At 41.4% G+C, this 20,293-nt stretch overlaps 2 protein-coding genes across 2 annotated transcripts; both read right to left on the reverse strand.

Moving 5' to 3' along the window:
* Window positions 1-3,806: 3,806 nt before the first annotated feature.
* Window positions 3,807-6,692, reverse strand: LOC129766397 (uncharacterized). The gene has a single exon (XM_055766922.1). It carries the CDS (start codon window positions 6,690-6,692, stop codon window positions 3,807-3,809), a length of 2,886 nt encoding a protein of 961 aa, XP_055622897.1.
* A 100-nt stretch (window positions 6,693-6,792) lies between these two features.
* On the reverse strand, window positions 6,793-11,485 carry LOC129766398 (uncharacterized). Its single transcript, XM_055766923.1, has 3 exons — window positions 11,365-11,485; window positions 11,163-11,301; window positions 6,793-11,107 (listed from the first exon to the last, which is right to left on the reverse strand). Exon 3 carries the CDS (start codon window positions 10,516-10,518, stop codon window positions 6,793-6,795), a length of 3,726 nt encoding a protein of 1,241 aa, XP_055622898.1. The 5' UTR covers window positions 10,519-11,107; window positions 11,163-11,301; window positions 11,365-11,485.
* Window positions 11,486-20,293: the final 8,808 nt, after the last annotated feature.

Here is a 20,293-nt window from a genome sequence, read left to right on the forward strand (position 1 = left end):
ATGCTCGTGCATTAGTGCTCGCGAGACTTTCTCGTGTAACTGCCTCAAAGTGACATTTGGTTAAGCCTTCTTAAATCTCGCACAGCACGTAGCACGTACAATTTGCTTCGCCCTATTCAGCCTCGTATCTCACACAACCATTGCGAGCTGTGTGCCACAAATGAATGAATTGATTGGATGAATTTAGCAGCGATATTTATGTGAAACAGTTCTTCATCACTAATTGTTGTACTTGCCATATTTATTTATTTATTGGCTATGACTCTACACCCAATTGAGATTAGATCTGATTCACTTCTTTTCTCCAATAAACCCGATCCATGGCTGCAGTTCTCCAACCGCACCGATTTTTGCCAATTCCCGCTCCACCTGGTCCAACCATCTCGCTCGCTGGGCTCCTCTCTTTCTTGTTCCTACCGGATTCGATGCGAACACCATCTTTGCAGCGCTGCTGTCCAGCAATCATGCAACATGCCCTGCCCATCGCATTCGTCCAGCCTTGGCGACTTTCTGGATGCTGGGTTCGCCGTAGAGTTGCGCCAGTTCGTGGTTCATTCTCCTTCTCCATACTCCGTTATCCTGTACACCACCGTATATTGTTCTGAGCACTCGGCATTCGAAAACACCAAGCGCTTGTGAGTTCTCTTCAAGCATCGTCTATGCTTCGTGCCCATAGAGTACAACCGGTCACATTAGGGATTTGTACATGGTACACTTCGTACGGGGTCGGAGTTTGTTGGACCTCAAGGATTTGCGGAGCTCATAGTAGGCACGATTTCCATTGACTATGCGTCTTCGAATTTCACAATTGTTGTTGTTGTCAGCCATTCAGGATTGTGATAACACAATAGTTCCCACAATCTAGCTTGTCGCCTTCAGAAGCGGCAGATTACCCCGCCCTTCCGCTCCTCCGATAACTGTTCTGTGTTCCAGATCCTGACTATCAGCCGGTGCATACACTCTACAAGTTTTCCCGGGCCTTCCTCGAAGAGCTCTGCTACGAGGCCATCCTTGTCAGCTGCTTTGTGGTTCTTGAACTGATCAATGGCCTCCTTAACGGTATTGGAGGCTGTGCTGGAAGAAGGTGCTACGTATGGCCATGTTCTTGGAGGCAGTGAAGTCGAAGTGAAGTCGTTTTCGTTGGTTTCTTGGTTTGCCTCGCATTCTCAATCTGCACATTCTTTTATAGATCGGCCACCAGCCAGTTACCCGTTTTTGCATCTCTCTCATAACGACGAAAGCTGTACCCAGCTCGTCCGCACCATCGAAGCTTTCCAGCACACCTCCTGATGTTGAAATTGCGGGCTCTCAATATTTCCGAAAGAATTCGGGTACTCGCAGGAAAATTGAGAGACTTGCAGTTCCATGTTCCGAGTTTCCAATCTCTAGTCCGTGTACTTTGCGTGGGTCTAGTCCTATTGTCCTGTCTCGAATTTCTTTGTGAATTGCCATATTACGAAGATTAAAATTTTAACACCAGAAGCACAACTTCCCTCGACAGCACCAAATATCACTTTGAGGCAGGTACACGAGAAAGTCTCGCGAGCACTAATGCGCGAGCTTCTTTTACATGCATGCAACACATGTGCATCACTCATGTTGAGATGCAACGAGGTATTTTTGAGCGCATCTCAATATTTTACGAAAGAGAAGAGAAGGAGCCGAACTCAGGCTCATGTGCTAAAGCCCGATTTTATCGCTTGCACATGAAGGGATCGTGAGGAGGAGAAAATCAATACTCGTCTCTCGAAATCTAGGCGCGCGCACAGGAGGTCTGAACACCTCTCAATATATTACGAAAGAAAAGAGAAAGAGCCAATCTCAAGCTCGTGAGATAAAGCCCGATCTCATCGCTCGTACATGGAAGGGTTGTGAGGAAGAGAAAACTCGTCTCAAAAATAAAGCACGCGCACGGGAAGTCTGATTGAAACTGATGGAAGTTTGGCAGCGAGTGAAAGTAGTTGATTTGCATTTCGTGATATTTAATAGAGATGGGCAAAACGGTTCACTCTGATGAACGTTTCAGTCACTACACTGAGAGAAATAATTAGTAAATATAACGAATTTTTTGGTAAATACTACCAATCTATAGTCATTTTCGACCGTACTAATAAACACATATGTCAAGCAGAACCATGATTCGGAAGCCCAATATCGGCTACATTTTCTCGCCGAAAATGCACGTATCAGAATTATATCCTTATTATACCTCCGTATTGCCTTATGGGAACAATGAAAATGGTTAATACGCGCTTTTCTCACCAATTTTCAGATATGACAATATCCAAGCTTACTAATTTTATCGAGTAAAATATACTAATCTCTGGTAGGGATGCGGGTTTGTTGACAATATGTACAAAAAATTTGTACATTCTACTAATTTTGCATTACCAAATGTATTTAGTAGTTTTCGACCGAGGATTTTTCTAAGGGTAACTGTTCAACTAAGTGAATCAGTTCTTTTGAACCGTTCTTTCGCTCTTTCGTTTAGCGGTATTAAAAACAACATAGAACCCAACATCAATATACAATTATTCATTGATAATCTATCCAATCGATTTTTTGATTCGTATCGGATTTATATTATTGAAATTTAGTGGGGAAAGATAAGGTGCTTTTTCTTTAATAGTCGCAAACTATATGTGAAAATATGTTTATCGGACGATGACAGTATACACTGCCGTCGAAAACGCATTGAAAACGTAATCGGAAAATTTCCGATGCAATGATCTGTCCAGATATTACCGGTAAAAAGAGGGCCAGGTGATTTTGCGGATTAAAACATATTTTTTTCGATTTGGAAAACGCTTGCGGACAATCGATCGTTTCAATGAACATTTGTCCGCATAGCTAGACGTAATCACCAGGTTGCTCTGTTTGTAGCGTTAGTATTTACAATTCCGATAATAGTCAAAACGTTTCCGTCGGTAGTTTCAGTTGTTATCGGATAAAATCAAAAAGGTTTGGAAGAAATTCAGTGAAATGTCTGAAAAATGTGCTCTTGATTTGTTGCGAGTCTATGATAGTACTTTTTTCCTGAAGAATACTCTGAGATATGATAAGAACAACAGGTTCGTTTTTTTCAATTAATTGTATTTGTAAAGGCAATCTGTAATGTTGGTAATTTAAGCAACATGATTTACCGATATCACGATCAATCGCATAAAGATGGTGGAGTGACTTACTCCAACGGTATGAGTTAATGCTGAGTATGTGGAATATTTCAATGTTGAATCCGAGGAGTTATAATGCTAAGAACCAATATTATTTTGATTTTACTACTGTGTTGCTTATGCAACGAAGAGAGAGTCGTTTCCGAAATTTTTCAACCAAGTTTATTTATACTTAGTGTTAAAATTTCCTATAATAAATTTTACAATTTAGAATTTGGTTCAATAATTTTATGTTCGACTTACGTTTTATAATTCTTTCGTCGTTTAGCCCGGAGTGAATGATCCCATTTATCGAAACGTTAATTTTCGAAAAACCCGTGAATAAAGAGTAATAATTCACAATGTGACGGCGTTGGTACAATGTACTTAACCTAACTGCTACCTGTTAGAATAATAAATTTATTATACAACTAATGCAAGTTCTAGCTATTTATATTCGACTCACTGCAACAAATATCGGTTAAGCAAGTATCAGTGGATTGATTTGCTATATAATGAATTTAACACACTGTATAAACTAATAAATTTAGGTATCGAGCACGTGAGTTCTATTCTTAGGAAATTTTGGAACAAAGGTGAATAAAATCTGTAAAACAATATCTCTTGTATTCAACATTCCATCATCTGTCAATTTCAATCATGGTGATGTTCTAGAGGTGTGCTCGCTGACAAGGGGCGTTCGTAACAGTCCCCCCCAGTAGCTGGAGCCTGTTCCAGCATACCCTTGTTTGCCCCGATGTCCAGCACCGCCAGTTTAACCGCAGGTCTCTCGTAGATTCCGGACTCCGTCTGAACCGTCGCTGAACGGACCTGTCCGTCTTTCGAAGCTTTTACTGCGATGATTCTGCCCTTAGGCCAACAATTTCTCGGAAAGCTGGAATCGACGACAATAACTATATCCCCGATCTTAATTGGTTTTGCTGGGCGGAACCACTTTGCTCTGCGAGTAATCACTGGAGTGTACTCAAGGACCCAGCGCTTCCAGAAATAATTGGCGAGTAGTTGGGACGTTTTCCAGGACTGCCGCATGACCAAAGCGCCATCATCGTATGGCACTAGAGGTTTAGAGCCATTCGAGGATCCGACCAAGAAGTGGTTCGGCGTTAACGCGGGAGACGATTCGTCATCGACGGGAACATGAGTCAACGGTCGGCTATTCACGATGTTTTCGATTTCGATCATAAGGTTCCTGAGGACTTCGTCGGTTGGTAGACGTCTCGGTTTTATTTCTTCTAGAATTTTTTTAATCGTTTGAATCATTCTCTCCCATATCCCGCCCATATGTGGGGACGCGGGTGGATTGAAGATCCACGAAGTAGACGCAGTAGTAAACTCTTTCATCAGCTTGTTTATCTCAACTTGAGCCAATGCCGCTTTGAGCTCTTTCGATGCTCCCACGAAGTTGGTGCCTCGATCGCTTATTATTTGCACTGGTGTTCCCCGTCTGGAGAAGCAGTTACGGAGAGCCATTATGCACGAATCCGTGGAGAGAGAGGAGGCTAGCTCGATATGGATTGCCCGCGTGGTCAAGCACGTAATTAATACTCCATATCGCTTTTCCATACGCCGACCAACGGTGACCTGATATGGGCCAAAATAATCAACCCCTACATAAGAGAAGGGTCGAACAAAGGCTGCTAGTCGCTCTTTCGGGAGGTTAGCCATCATAGGAGGATCAGGTTTAGCTAGACGAATTTTGCAACGGACACACTTTCTGCGGACTCTGTCACATTCCACACGAACTCTAGAAATATTGAATTTTCTCCGCACCTCATTGACGAACGTTTCATTGCACTGATGATGATATTTTTCATGGACATCCTGGAGCACTAATTTAGTGAGTGGGTGTTGTCGTGGTAGTGCAATCGGGAACTGTGTATTCTCATTAGCGAAGTCGCAAATGTCGATACGTCCGCGTATGCGCATGACGCCCGCTCTATCGATGTATGGACTAACTTTATATAAAGAACTGGTTTTCGGTAAATTGGTTCTACCCGCTGACAACATCGACATTTCATCCTGGTAGCAATCCCATTGAGCTCGCTTATAGAGATAATTACTTGCCGCTAATAGCTCTTCGCTGGTCAATGGTCCAAGAAGAAGCCCTTCATTCGTACGTTTTCGTTTGATGTTGTTTGGAAATCGCTGCACTAGAGCCGTAAGTCGCAGTAAACGAGTCCAGTTGGAATGATCATCCGGTCGCAGAATATCATCGGCCACCTGAGCGTGATGGTGCAGCAATCGTGGCCGGAGCTCCTCTACTGTGTCTTCGTTGATCAATGCTTTCGGCCAATCCGATGTAGATTTTGACAGAAAAGGCGGTCCCGCAAACCAGCGGCAGTTGACGTCGAAATTTGGTGTACCATCCCATTTCGTACCTTCGTCGGCAACGTTGATTTTTCCACGAATCCACCTCCATTCTTCTATATTCGTGACTTCCAAAATCTCCCCAACACGAAATGCAACGAACTGGGAATATTTTCGATGATCCGACTTAAGCCAACAGATTACGTCACGGGCATCTGTCCAAAAAACTCGTCGATCAACCCTGATTGAATGTCCTTCTTCGATGCTTCTCGCTAAACGAGTGCCAATCACCGCTGCCTGAAGCTCAAGTCGTGGGATCGATACAAACTTGATCGGTGCAACTCTGCTTTTCGATCCGACTAGTGAACACGAAATTCTATCTCCTTCAATAAATCGGAAGTAACAAACTGCTGCGTATCCAAGTTCACTGGCATCCACGAACGTATGCAGCTCGATCGTACGAAGCCTACCCCGTGAGGGGGACAGGTGATAGCAACGTGGAATCCGCACAGATTCAACCTCCGGTAGGAGCTGTAGCCAATTATTCCATTTTATCAGCTGGTTTTCGCCAATTTCGTCATCCCATGATGATCCCATCCTCCAAATTTCTTGGAAGAGCAGCTTCAGATATATCATGTAATGTGATATCAAGCCGAGGGGATCATATACTGACATCAGTACACGCAGTACATCTCGTTTGGTGGGATGCTTACTGCCGGATAGAAGTTCTTGATTTCGTTGAGTGGAGAGTTTGTATCGAAAGGTGTCGGTCCTGGTGTCCCACCACATTCCAAGAATCTTCTCCAGTACTGCCTCATTGTCCACACCTAAATTCTTCTCCACCTGTCCTGGCTCTCCGAGCGCTTGTAAAACAGCAGGAGAATTTGAAATCCAGTTTCTCATAGTGGATCCACCCTGCAGATGGATGTGCTGGATGTCCTTTGACAGTTTTATCGCTTCCTCTTCGGTGTCGACGCTTACCAACATGTCATCGACATAATGACATTTCCTAATGGCTTCAACGGCTTCTGGAAATTGAGCTGTGAATCGTGCTGCATTCTCATTGATGACGAACTGCGCGCAGCTCGGCGAGCATTTAGCGCCAAACGTCATTACGGTTACAACATATTCTGCAATCGTACCATCCTGCTCACACCAAATAATCCGCTGACAATGTTGATCTAGCGGACTCATTAGTATACGCAGGAACATCTCGGCGATATCTCCAGATACTGCAATTGGGCGCTCACGAAATCCATACAGTACAAATGGTAATGCTGTCAGAAGATCTGGACCTTTCATGAGAACGGTGTTAAGCGAGACTCCTCTCACCGTCGCAGTTGACGTCGAAATTTGGTGTACCATCCCATTTCGTACCTTCGTCGGCAACGTTGATTTTTCCACGAATCCACCTCCATTCTTCTATATTCGTGACTTCCAAAATCTCCCCAACACGAAATGCAACGAACTGGGAATATTTTCGATGATCCGACTTAAGCCAACAGATTACGTCACGGGCATCTGTCCAAAAAACTCGTCGATCAACCCTGATTGAATGTCCTTCTTCGATGCTTCTCGCTAAACGAGTGCCAATCACCGCTGCCTGAAGCTCAAGTCGTGGGATCGATACAAACTTGATCGGTGCAACTCTGCTTTTCGATCCGACTAGTGAACACGAAATTCTATCTCCTTCAATAAATCGGAAGTAACAAACTGCTGCGTATCCAAGTTCACTGGCATCCACGAACGTATGCAGCTCGATCGTACGAAGCCTACCCCGTGAGGGGGACAGGTGATAGCAACGTGGAATCCGCACAGATTCAACCTCCGGTAGGAGCTGTAGCCAATTATTCCATTTTATCAGCTGGTTTTCGCCAATTTCGTCATCCCATGATGATCCCATCCTCCAAATTTCTTGGAAGAGCAGCTTCAGATATATCATGTAATGTGATATCAAGCCGAGGGGATCATATACTGACATCAGTACACGCAGTACATCTCGTTTGGTGGGATGCTTACTGCCGGATAGAAGTTCTTGATTTCGTTGAGTGGAGAGTTTGTATCGAAAGGTGTCGGTCCTGGTGTCCCACCACATTCCAAGAATCTTCTCCAGTACTGCCTCATTGTCCACACCTAAATTCTTCTCCACCTGTCCTGGCTCTCCGAGCGCTTGTAAAACAGCAGGAGAATTTGAAATCCAGTTTCTCATAGTGGATCCACCCTGCAGATGGATGTGCTGGATGTCCTTTGACAGTTTTATCGCTTCCTCTTCGGTGTCGACGCTTACCAACATGTCATCGACATAATGACATTTCCTAATGGCTTCAACGGCTTCTGGAAATTGAGCTGTGAATCGTGCTGCATTCTCATTGATGACGAACTGCGCGCAGCTCGGCGAGCATTTAGCGCCAAACGTCATTACGGTTACAACATATTCTGCAATCGTACCATCCTGCTCACACCAAATAATCCGCTGACAATGTTGATCTAGCGGACTCATTAGTATACGCAGGAACATCTCGGCGATATCTCCAGATACTGCAATTGGGCGCTCACGAAATCCATACAGTACAAATGGTAATGCTGTCAGAAGATCTGGACCTTTCATGAGAACGGTGTTAAGCGAGACTCCTCTCACCGTCGCTGCTGCATCCCAAACCATTCGAATCTTGTTTGGCTTGTTAAGGTTGAACACAGGGAAAATTGGCAAGTACCATATACGATCCCTGTGTTCCTGCAGTTCCTCCAGTGACAGCTTGCGGACGTAGCCTTTCTCTGAATATTCGTCCATTTTTGCTCTGAGCGTTGCAGCTAAACTTAAGTCACGTTCCATCCTCTTCATGAGACAAGTGTGTCGTCGCAATGCCATCGGCCTGCTGTCAGGGAGTCGGATGTCGTCAAATTTCCATAGCAACCCTGTTTGCCACCTTCCATTTTCGAACTTCGTAACTGAACGCATCATTTTACTGGATCGTTCATCTTCCGTCGATAGGAGCAACTTTTCTGGTTTAGAAATGCCCAAATTTTCAAAGGCAAAATGGGCCTTGACCGCTGAATTCAGTTCGGCGTCATCTTCTAGGGAGTGATGACACATATGAAAACTATGTGGAGCGTTACTCGGACTTCCCGCAGGACACATTCCGTAAACCATCCATCCCAACCTTGTCTTGGCCGCTATCGGCTCGTGCTCTGTACCCTCGCGGCTTTCCAAAGGGTTAACAACACGTATGTTATTCATACCGATTAATATACGAGGCTGAATGTTTGAATACGAATCCACCGGTATTCCTTGCAAATAATCATGCTTCGTACATAATTCTTCAAATGAAAGAGACTGAGGGGGAAGATTCAAATCCCTCACGGTGTAGACATCAGTAAGACGATGCTTTGTTTTCCCGTTTCGTGTACCAGATATTTCAAGCGAAACTCTCATGGCCGAATCTTCGTACCGGCAGGTATCAGCAGTCCAACGTAAACAAAGTGGATGCTTTTCTCCTCTCAGTTGCAACTCCGAAGCTAGCCCTTCTTCCAGCAATGTTAACGACGATCCGCAATCGAGGAAGGCGAAGGTGTTGATTCGTGTTCCTTTGTTGTAGAGTGTGACGGGTATGTACTGAAACAACACAGATTTGTTGTTGCTTCGATGAGTGTTGCAAGTATGCTCGGTGGTGTCCTGCTTACTTGTACTACCGCTTAGCTCCTGGCAACTTAATGTAGAAGAGAAGGGAGGCTTATCCTTCGCGTCGTTGTGCAACAATCGATGATGCTTGTACGTACATCCTTTTTTACCACATTCTTTAATAAATTTGCACGGACCCTGGTGCTTCCCGAGGCAACTACGACAAAGCTTATATTCTCGGAGCGCATTCCATCGTGATGCATGATCCAATATCAAAAACTGCTTGCAATCTTCCACGGCTTCACAGTTTCCTCGACAGAATAAACATCTACCGAATCGGGAGCCGCTGACATGTGCTTTAGGCTTCGGAGCAGATTCAGTATGTGCATTCAAAAAACCGTCATCTTTTCTCAAGCGCCGAGATTTATCTAACACAATTTGGGCTTGCGGAAGCGTTACCGTACTAGCTGCCTCGGCAAGTGTGTAGAGCCATGCGCTGAACTCAATGAGTGTTGCTCGACGTAGACCCTGACGATATGTTGCCCAATTCAGCCTAATCATGGGTGGAAGGCGGTCCACAAGACTTTGTAGAAGAGAGATGTTACAGAGATGCTCCTCTAGGTTGCAGTTTTGTATCGTTGCTACCATGTTCCTAACGGCGATGGCAAAATCAACCAACGTACATAATTTATCAGCGTTTGGCGCGGGCAAAAGTTGAACTTTCTGGATAAGCGAGTGTACAATTATCTCCGGACGACCGAATAACATTTTTAGTGTTGCCAATACACTCTCAAGGTTCCTCGGGTGTAGGAGCTGACACTTAACTGCATCCAAGGCCTTACCCTTGAGACATTTTTGCAACCGCATCATGTTTTCTTCAAAGGTGTAGCCACAGAGACGTGTTGTGCTCTCGAATGTAGCGATGAATAATGGCCACTGTTCTGGATCACCGTTGTACTCCGGAAGGTCCTTTGACACAGCTTGTCGAGCAGCAATCTGGCTTCTGTTGAGCAAGGTGGATTCATTCCCAATTCTGGTCCCTTGCAATGGATCGATCGGATCAACACATGGGAAGTTTGGATGAGCTGACACTACTGGTGAGGGTTGAAATTGAGGTCCAGCAGTAGTCTGAATCGGCCTTCTGGAGTGATGAGGATCGTGTACAGGCGAGGACTGGGATTGCGGGTTGGAAAACATTCCGCTAGGTGGCAAATCATTTGTTGATCGGGGTTGATATCCCGAAATTTGATGAGAAGGGATTATTGTATGTGTACTACTGTAAAATCCAGACGATGGAATAGACGTACTCGATATCACAGCCAAAGGCGCGCCCATCATCAGTTGATAACGTTGCAGCAAATGTTTCCTTTCAAGAGCTTGTTCCTCCGCAAGAAAGCGAAGTTGTAATTCCATTGGCATTTGGGAAACAATATTCGGTTGCGATGATGATGCAGGTTGTCATAATTGGTACCGTTTGTGGCACAGAGTGTGTAGGCCTCAGATCCTCTGTACTAATCGACGGCGTGGATTCGCATGGCGGAATGTAGAACTGATTCCCGGGAAATCCATTAAGAAATGATGACATATTTGTCGTTTGTGAATTCGAGGCTACAGATGGTATTATTGATTGCGCCGATTGATCGACGTTAGATAAATCTTCCAGTGGCTGTGTGGCAGCTGCTTGCGACATTGGAACAGGAATTATGGCGCTGTGGCACTCCTGACAGCTCCAATCGTTGTTGGCAATAGCTTTGGTCACACCAACGCATGAGAAATGGAACTTTCGTCGACACTTATCGCAGCGAACCATTTGGCTGATGTCAGGCAATACACAGAGGGGGCAGCTTTGAACTACGCTGTCATCTTCGGAAATCTGCGTACGCGGCATTTTAGGAGATGCACTTGGTCCGGGCAAAAACGAAATTTTAAGATGTTGCTTATGCAACGAAGAGAGAGTCGTTTCCGAAATTTTTCAACCAAGTTTATTTATACTTTGTGTTAAAATTTCCTATAATAAATTTTACAATTTAGAATTTGGTTCAATAATTTTATGTTCGACTTACGTTTTATAATTCTTTCGTCGTTTAGCCCGGAGTGAATGATCCCATTTATCGAAACGTTAATTTTCGAAAAACCCGTGAATAAAGAGTAATAATTCACAATGTGACGGCGTTGGTACAATGTACTTAACCTAACTGCTACCTGTTAGAATAATAAATTTATTATACAACTAATGCAAGTTCTAGCTATTTATATTCGACTCACTGCAACAAATATCGGTTAAGCAAGTATCAGTGGATTGATTTGCTATATAATGAATTTAACACACTGTATAAACTAATAAATTTAGGTATCGAGCACGTGAGTTCTATTCTTAGGAAATTTTGGAACAAAGGTGAATAAAATCTGTAAAACAATATCTCTTGTATTCAACATTCCATCATCTGTCAATTTCAATCATGGTGATGTTCTAGAGGTGTGCTCGCTGACAAGGGGCGTTCGTAACATACTGATTTGATTGTTTAATTATCTACTTGAAGATTCAAATGCAGAAATTAAGGTAACATATAACATTAAAAAACACAATTGCTTCTCTTCATCGTGTACAGAAAATAATAATTATATGAACAGCGTTTCAATGGTTTCCCATATTCATCTATTAGGAAACACTAAGTAATAAGACACTATCGTGACAGACATGTTTGAACTCTACAAATAATGTGATTCAAATGTAGATTTAGCTTATAGCACATAATACTAACAATTGTTGATTTTCGAACGATGTATGAAAGCTGTATGGAACTACGTCTGTTATGCGGACAAACAGCGATTTTTCAAAGGTTTTTAAAAAATTGCTCAAATGTTTTCGAACAAAAAATGTTGGTTTGCATGTTGAGCAAACGTATTACATTGTGTGGAATGTGAAACTGCGAAAAAGTCGATTTTGTTCATTTTGTCGTTTACGTCTTCTATACAAACATGGGCAGTACAGTCTATCGCAATATTGAGTGTACAAATGCTACTTGACGATACTTTCCACTTATTTGGTATAAAATATTTTGAAAACATTGATTCTTTTGATGCATATTAAATACTCACACATTTAACTAGCTGTACGTACATTAAAATTCCGCGAAAAGTTTTCTGCTAATTGTTTATTCCTAAAAATTGAAAATCTCCAATTTCTCCGAACAAATTAACATTGTAATTAAGATCTTTGGGAACGAGCGTACTTTTTTTCGTCAGTGATTGGTGTCAACACTTAACCACTGCTTGGGAAGAATTGGATTTGTTTTGTTTGAAATTTCTTGACCAAAATGGCAAGTTGAAGGAAAGGAAAAGATATTGTTGCATGACAATGATAATAAATATGAATTGTCGTGGAAAGACATTCCAGGAAATAGCAGATATAGTCGGAAAAAACCCACTATACAGCAAAGAAAATCCTAAACAAGTGGAAATACGAAGGAACCATGGAAAATCTCCCGGTAGAAGACACAAAGTATCCTGTCTTCTGATGATGAACGAGTAATTGTGCGAACATTTCGAAAGAATTCTAAAACAAACATCCCTAAATTGACTACCGAAGTAGTCGGCATCATAGGAAGACCTGTCAGCACAGATACTATCCGGAGAGCAGCATACAGGAACAATCTGAGAGGTCTTGTTGCCCGTGAAAAGTCTTTCATCTGAAAGGCGAATATGAAAAAACGACTACAGTTTGCAAAGGCATATGTAAACTGACCTAATGACCGGATGATATGAAAACCAATCTCTTTGGATCGGATGAAGGGCAGATAGTGCGAAGAAAACCAAGATTGGTGCTTCAGATTCATCATTTGGTTCCCACTGTAAAACAAGGCGACGGCAGTCAGATAATGTATGATGCGATGGTGGCTTCTGGAGCTGGAACCATGGAGTTTATCGATTCGGCGATGGACAAGATAGCTTCATTGAACATCCTGCAACGTAACCTTCAGTGTCTCGTGCATATATTTTTGCTCTCCCTCGTGATTATTACTTTCAATAAAATGATAACCCGAAGCAAACTTACCTCATCATGCGAGAATACCTGCTCTATGATGTCCCAATCAACTCAAAACACCTCCGAAATCACCGGACTTCAATACTAGTGAGTTTCTTTGGAGGGAAATCAACAACCACCTGAAGAATAAAAATCCAGGGAATAAAGCGGAACTCGAAACGACGGTTACGAAGATCTGGGAGGCACTTCCGTCTACAGTGACCAGAAATCTCGCCTCGTCGCTTGCAGGAATTGCTGGACGCCAAAGGAGGCCATACCAAATATAAATGTTGCGAACCTGTCGTGACCACAAGCGTTTCGGAACTCATACTAAATACTTTATTCAACGATGTAATTGTTTACATTTTTTCTAAACGGATTTTAATGTTAAGTAAACTTTTTCACTAAAATACACGGAGTTTCAATGAATAGTAGATAACGGTACTCGGTATAAACAAAATATTATTAGCGTAGAAAGAAAAGAGGATCTATTTGAAGGCAAATTAATTTCGACCACAAAGGGTTAAGCTATAATTTTTTTTTATCCCATTTATTTATTTAAGGCTCATTAGCATTTTAGCTGTAACAGAGCCGAATTTTAATCGTGTACATGTCACATGGTTATCATATCTATAATTAGCACATTACACAGTTGCCATTCGCCAGTATTCCTTCTATACCATTACATATGGTACATTCACACAGTAGCCATGTAGGCGTAAGAATCATTCTTTCTGTTCTTCCATTATCCAGTTGGACCACCGGACAGCGGAGACAGTTGATTGATCATTGTTGAGTTATTTATAGAACAGTAGCCCGATGTGTCTGGCAGAGCAGAGCAGTTGTATGGATGAATCGATCTTATTTCGACCGTGGATCGATCTCCATCGCTGATGATTGTTGCGTGGACGTAGCTATTCTGTAACAACACAAAGATGGTCAATGAGAGCCCTGAGTTATGAACTCACGATCGATCGCTTACTAAGCGAACGCACAACCAATGTGGCTACGGAGACCCCCCTAGCTATAATTTTATTTCACTATAATTATAATATTACTAGCTGACCCGCAAAACTTCGTCCCGCCCAAAATTCGTTTTTTGTTATCAATACCTTCAAACATTCACGTTTTCTTACGAAGTGCAAGATCATGAGTCCAATTGCAGAACTGCTCATTGATTGATCTTTTAATCGACCCCGTTAAATTTATTTTTTACTAAAAAATTCCTAGTACTTCTACTAAAACTCATCATTATAATATCAGATTATTTTCAGACGCAGACCCCTCCCTCTTCTCCCCTTTAAAGAGGGGGGAGGAGTGTATATTAACCATAGAAACGTTTCGTGCCCTCTAAAATCTTAACATGCCAAATTTGGCTCCAATTGCTTGATTAGTTTTCGAGCTATGCAGAAATTTGTTTTTCATTTTTATGGCAGCAAAAACTCCCTACATACCAATTTACATGTCGATCGGATCAGTAGTTTCCGAGTTCATAAGAATCAGACAGACAGAAATCCATTTATATATATATATATGTATATATATATATATATATATATATATATATATATATATATATATATATATATATATATATATATATATATATATATATATATATATATATATATATATATATATATATATATATATATATATATATATATATATATATATATATATATATATATATATATATATATATATATATATATATATATATATATATATATATATATATATATATAGATTATTTATCGTGTATAGACTTGCATTTATAGTCCTTTTTATGTATTTCGCTATCTGTTTCGGACTGTTGTGCAACGTTTATAAACAATATCTGTTTCAATGTAAATACATGTTTTTTTCATGTTATGTGTAATTCAATGTTGCGTGTACTTACAGTTAATTCAACTCATTAATTTAAATAATGTTTCAATTGTAAATTATCGTAAATTATTCTCTGTTAAGCTTCCACGGTTGTACTACCTATCGATCCTTCTTGTTTACTCCTCTATTTGTCTCTATTGGTCTATTTCTATTGGTTGTGTGAATGTGATAATTGTCACCTTCGGAAGTTTACCAATATGCAACTAAACGGTTGACAGGGTGGCCAGCATGATCGGTTTCCCCAACAATCCCCGACCCGTATTGCTGGACATCCCTTCCAGCTGTACCATCATTCAACACCTCAAGCACTGCCAGTCCAGTAACCGGTCTCTGTAGCACGCCATTTACCGTCTGCACATCCGCATTCCGAATTCTGCCGTCCTTTCCGTTGTAGAACTTCACAACCCTGCCTTGTACCCAACCATTGCGCGATTCTTTGTCGACCAGCAACACCAAATCTCCTGGTTGAACAGGTTTAGAGCCGTAAGCCACTTGGAACGGCAGTTGATGGATGGAAGATACTCCTCGATCCACTTTAGCCAGAACTGGTCCAAGAGACTTTGAATCGTATCCCAGTTGAGCTGTTGTTAGTTAGAGTTAGAGCTTTCCTTTGGCTGGACTACGCCAGCTTTTTTGGCTGGACTACGCCACTGGAACTCAACATCATGAAGTGGTTAGGCGTTAGCTCCTCGCTTTCCTCCGTCTTCAAAGGCACGTAAGTCAATAGTCTTGAGGTGACAATCGATGCAGCTTCAGCCAGGATCGTACGGAATGTCTCATCATTCGGCTTCTTAATGGTGAAGATGGTTCGTAAAGAACGTACACAGAACGTACTAAGCGCTCCCAAACTCCGCTCATGTTAGGGGCGGCAGGCGGATTGATGTGCCATTGCGTCTCACTATTGGTGAACGCTCCTGCCATTGACCTGTTGATGTTCGCAATTTCCTCTCGTAACTCCCTGCTTGCACCAATGAAATTTGTGCCCTGGTCGCTGTAGATCTCCTGTGGTGCACCCCGCCAGGCTATAAATCGTCGAATGGCTAGCTTGCATGCTTCTGTTGACAAGCTACCGACTGATTCCAAGTGCACGGCACGAACAGTCAAACAGGTAATTAGCATCACCCAGTTTTTCACCTCGCATCTTCCTGATCGTATCGAAAAGGACCACAGTAGTCCACGACGATAAAAGTGAAGGCACGAACGTAAAGGGTTACCCTGACTTCTGGAAGTGGGGCCATCCTAGGAACCCTTGGAATGGATCTGTAGACACCACCAGTACTGTTTGGCAACTCTTCGAATTAATGTCCGTAGGCAGGATATATGGAATTTCTGTCGCATCTCGTTGAGTACCGTTTGACCATTCCCGTGAGCATATTGCCGATGATACCATCCAACAAGCAGCTCCGTGAAACTTTGGTTCTTAGGCAGAATCACCGGGAATTTCACATCATATGCGGTATGCGAAGCATTGTTCAGTCGCCCATCTACTCTCGATACGCTATTGGCGTCGATAAACGGAGACAGCTTCCGAAGTGGACTACATTTCACCAATTTTCTACGCTCATGTGGCTGCAACTGCTCGTTTCCTCGCTGGATTGCTAGCCCGTCAGGATAAGCTTCTGCTTGCACCCACCGCCATACTATCACTCAGCTTCCAAGATTTCCTGTCCAGAAAGTACTGGGGAACCAGGTATTTCTGCGACGCATTTCTTCTTCACTATTGCGCTGAAACGCCAAACATAACTAATGGCAGTGGAGCAACCTTGGTTTTGGCTGCAACGAGCGAACATCGAACCTGGCCATGGCGAAAATACGCGACGCAGGCGTAGGCCGGGAAATAACACCTTGGTATACCGATTCGACTCAAACTGTGAAGAACTTGTACCCAGTGTCGCCAAGTGCCATGTAGTTCTCCAGGGATTGCTTCATCCCAGCCTATACCGGTACGCCATATATCCTGGATCAGACACTTCCCATGAATCACGAATGCAGCTACTATTCCAAGAGGATCAAAAATACTTATAACCACCCGTAAAACTTGGCGTTTAGTCAGTGCGCTCGTTTCATTGATCAGCAATTGAACATCTTCCCGAAATTTGACTGAGAAAGTGAATGTGTCTTCCTTCGGCTTCCACAACATTCCTATTACCTTCTCAGTACTCGTTCCTTTGTCAGTCATGAAATTTTTCGTGATCTGCTGGCTTGAGTCCCCGATCCGCCAAGTAACCAATTCCCAAACCGGCTTCAGCGTGAACTTTTTTCACCACAAGCGCTAACTCCACGGCCTCTTCGTCTGTGTCTAGGCTGTCGAGGTAATTATCCACGTAGTGGTTTTCGATGATAGCTGCAGCCGCTTTTGGGAACTGATGTTTCCACTCTTCGGCGTTCTTGTTCTTGACGTAATGAGCCGAACATGATGAACACAACCGAATCTATATCTGGTAAACATCAATTGCAAAGACATCAAAGAGAATTTTTGCAAGCTCCTGCTCGACCAATGTAAAGGATCATCCATCATCGAGGAACGCTAACGTAGTCACTGACGAGTCTTTTCCATAAATGGTGTCTGGGAGGACCCGAAAAAGGGTTGGACGTGGCTGTAGTCGTTGAAGGTTGACCCTTTGGGTTTGGTGATGCTTCTGTAGTGACGTAGTTCACAACCATTCATTGATGCTAAACATAGGTGTGCTGACTATTCAAGATGCTAAACTATAGGTGTTTCGTTCTTGACACTTTCATGAGAATACGTGAGACGAGTAGCGAGACGTAGCTTTCTGAATTATTTACTTTTTGTTTGGTTGTGTAGTTATGGTTTCATATCAACTCGCTGAGGAAAACAATTGAAGGAAGAAATAAACAAATATAGATATATATATATATATATATATATATATATATATATATATATATATATATATATATATATATATATATATATATATATATATATATATATATATATATATATATATATATATATATATATATATATATATATATATATATATATATATATATATATATATATATATATATATATATATATATATATATATATAAGTTACATAACTTACGTTCGGGAGGTGATATATTTGAAATAAAAGAGATGTTGTTCTCTTGAAGCTAAAATACCAACTGATTTTTATTCATCATTACATTTTACTCCTAACTTCCTATTTCTACCTGTTTGTTCTATATTTCCCTATCGATCCTTCGATCCTTTTTATTGCTGCTATTATCGGCATTGTGTTGTGTTTTCCCTGAATGTGAGATACTGCTAATGATCTAAATCGTTTATTGCTATTTCGGTCCTTATTGTTCGTTGCTTATCTTTACTGTCTAACTACGGTGTGGCAAACATTGTCATTGTTTATTTAGGATCGTTTCCTTATTTTCTAAAAGTTCGAGAGCAACTGCTTGTTGTTGTTGTATCTGTTGTAGGGCTCTGAGTTGTTCGAGCGGGCACTGCTTATCTTCATGTAAATTTGGAGTCGTGTTCATCCCAGGGTTGACACTTCGGGGGTTAAGGTTGGTCTCGTAGTTAACTACTCCCCCTTCGAGTGAGGAACGTCCCGTTTCGATATCTGATGCTTTTGAATAAGTTCTTGTGGGCGACAACTTGTTGTAAAGAATGAAACTGATTACAATGAGGCATGTAATTTGCATGAGAGAAAATCCGCCGAAAAGACTCCAGAGTTTAAAATTAATGTGAACTTGCTTGAGGTAAACATGCTCCAGTTTATTTCTGTTGCTGATAGTTTCATTGTTGATTTTTTCTAATTCGTAGTTTTTATGGTGTTTCCAGTTGATTTTGAGATTGTGAAACGCTCTTTGGATGACGTTTGCTTCGCTTATTATCTCGGCATTCTTGAAACGTTGATTGTTAAACAATATCGTGCAGTTTCCAAATGAAATGAGGAAGTTTCCATTCAGGGTTCTATTATCTGGTCCACATGTCGTTTGTAGGATTTGGTTTTTTGCGTTAGAAATCAGGATCGAATTTTCCGTGATAAGTTTCTGGGTCGTCTTATTTTGCATTACATAGCTACATGTAGCCTGTCTTCCGTGAATCAACGAAGCTACGCATTCATCGCGTAACTCGTTCAGGAATGATGATTTCTGGACAAAATCTTCGGGTTTTGTTGTTGTGTAAAGATTGTTGTTCCTTTTAATTATGTAGGTTGGATTCTGGTGTAAGATACGGTTGTTGTTTACCAATGGGTAAATTCTAATGATGTCTGATGTTGTATTTTCCAGCTGGGGAACATTAAGTATATATAAAAGTATATCGTCTCTCAGCGCCAATTTCGGGATTACAAATTGTAGAGCCTCATCCGGAAAATTTACTGTGACGCCTTGATCTTGCAACAGTGTCCTTATAGCGTTTATTTCTCTCAAAGATAGTATTTTGTTGCTAACAAGCGAGCTTTTTGATAAAGTTACTGCATCCTGGATACTGTCAAGAAGATGGTTGATGTTATCGATGTTTAATATTGTTGTTATCGTTTCAATTTCGTCCAATATAAGTTTGTTTGTGAAAGAATTCTCCACGATTTTATTGATAGTGTTGGTAATTTGTGAAACTCTTTCGCTTATTTGAAAATTAATCTTGAGCTGTTCATTGTTTTGGTTGATCAGTTCGTTCATTGTACAATTAATTATTCTCAGATCCTCTGCATCAGGTGTTCCTGCGATGAATTTGAATAGTGTGCCAATGATGTCCCAACGTCTGTTTCGAGGTTTTCTGGATTTCAATCCGTAGAACGTTGTGTACAGTTGCTGAACTTTGTACTTGATGATGTTTGCAAGTGGATTTGTATTGGTTAATCTTTGATATGAAGTACTACTTAATGTATCAATCGTATTTTCGATTGTAGTTAAATTAATTGGATGGATGATCTTGATTATTCCTACTTGGACCTTACATTCTCTCTCTTTTATTAATAACAGGGGGTTGTCTCGCAAGTTTTCGATCGCCAGATGATGTGCGTTGACTGTTACAAGAAACATCAAAATGTAGTACCACATTTTCTGGAAAGGCTAGAAAATTTGATAAATGTCGATATTTTGCTATATTAAGTGTCATCTATTGAAAAATAATCACTAACGTTTTCTTCTTCTTTTAATTTTACTTTTATGAATTTTAATGTTTCTATAGTCTGTGAATGTTTTCCTATAATTTCGCTTGACCTTTTGTTTTCTATATTTTGGTTTTCGTTTAGATTTTATGCCTTGTGCTTTTTGGTAAACTATTTCATTTTCGTTTAGGACAGGTTCTTC

The sequence above is a fragment of the Toxorhynchites rutilus genome, chromosome 2 (assembly GCF_029784135.1).
Source record: "Toxorhynchites rutilus septentrionalis strain SRP chromosome 2, ASM2978413v1, whole genome shotgun sequence".
Lineage (NCBI taxonomy): Eukaryota > Metazoa > Arthropoda > Insecta > Diptera > Culicidae > Toxorhynchites > Toxorhynchites rutilus.

What these genes read in the sequence shown, in the direction of transcription:
- LOC129766397 (XM_055766922.1), bottom strand. Translation starts at nt 6,692, where the DNA reads ATGTTCCTGCGTATACTAATGAGTCCGCTAGATCAACATTGTCAGCGG.
- LOC129766398 (XM_055766923.1), bottom strand. Translation starts at nt 10,518, where the DNA reads ATGCCAATGGAATTACAACTTCGCTTTCTTGCGGAGGAACAAGCTCTT.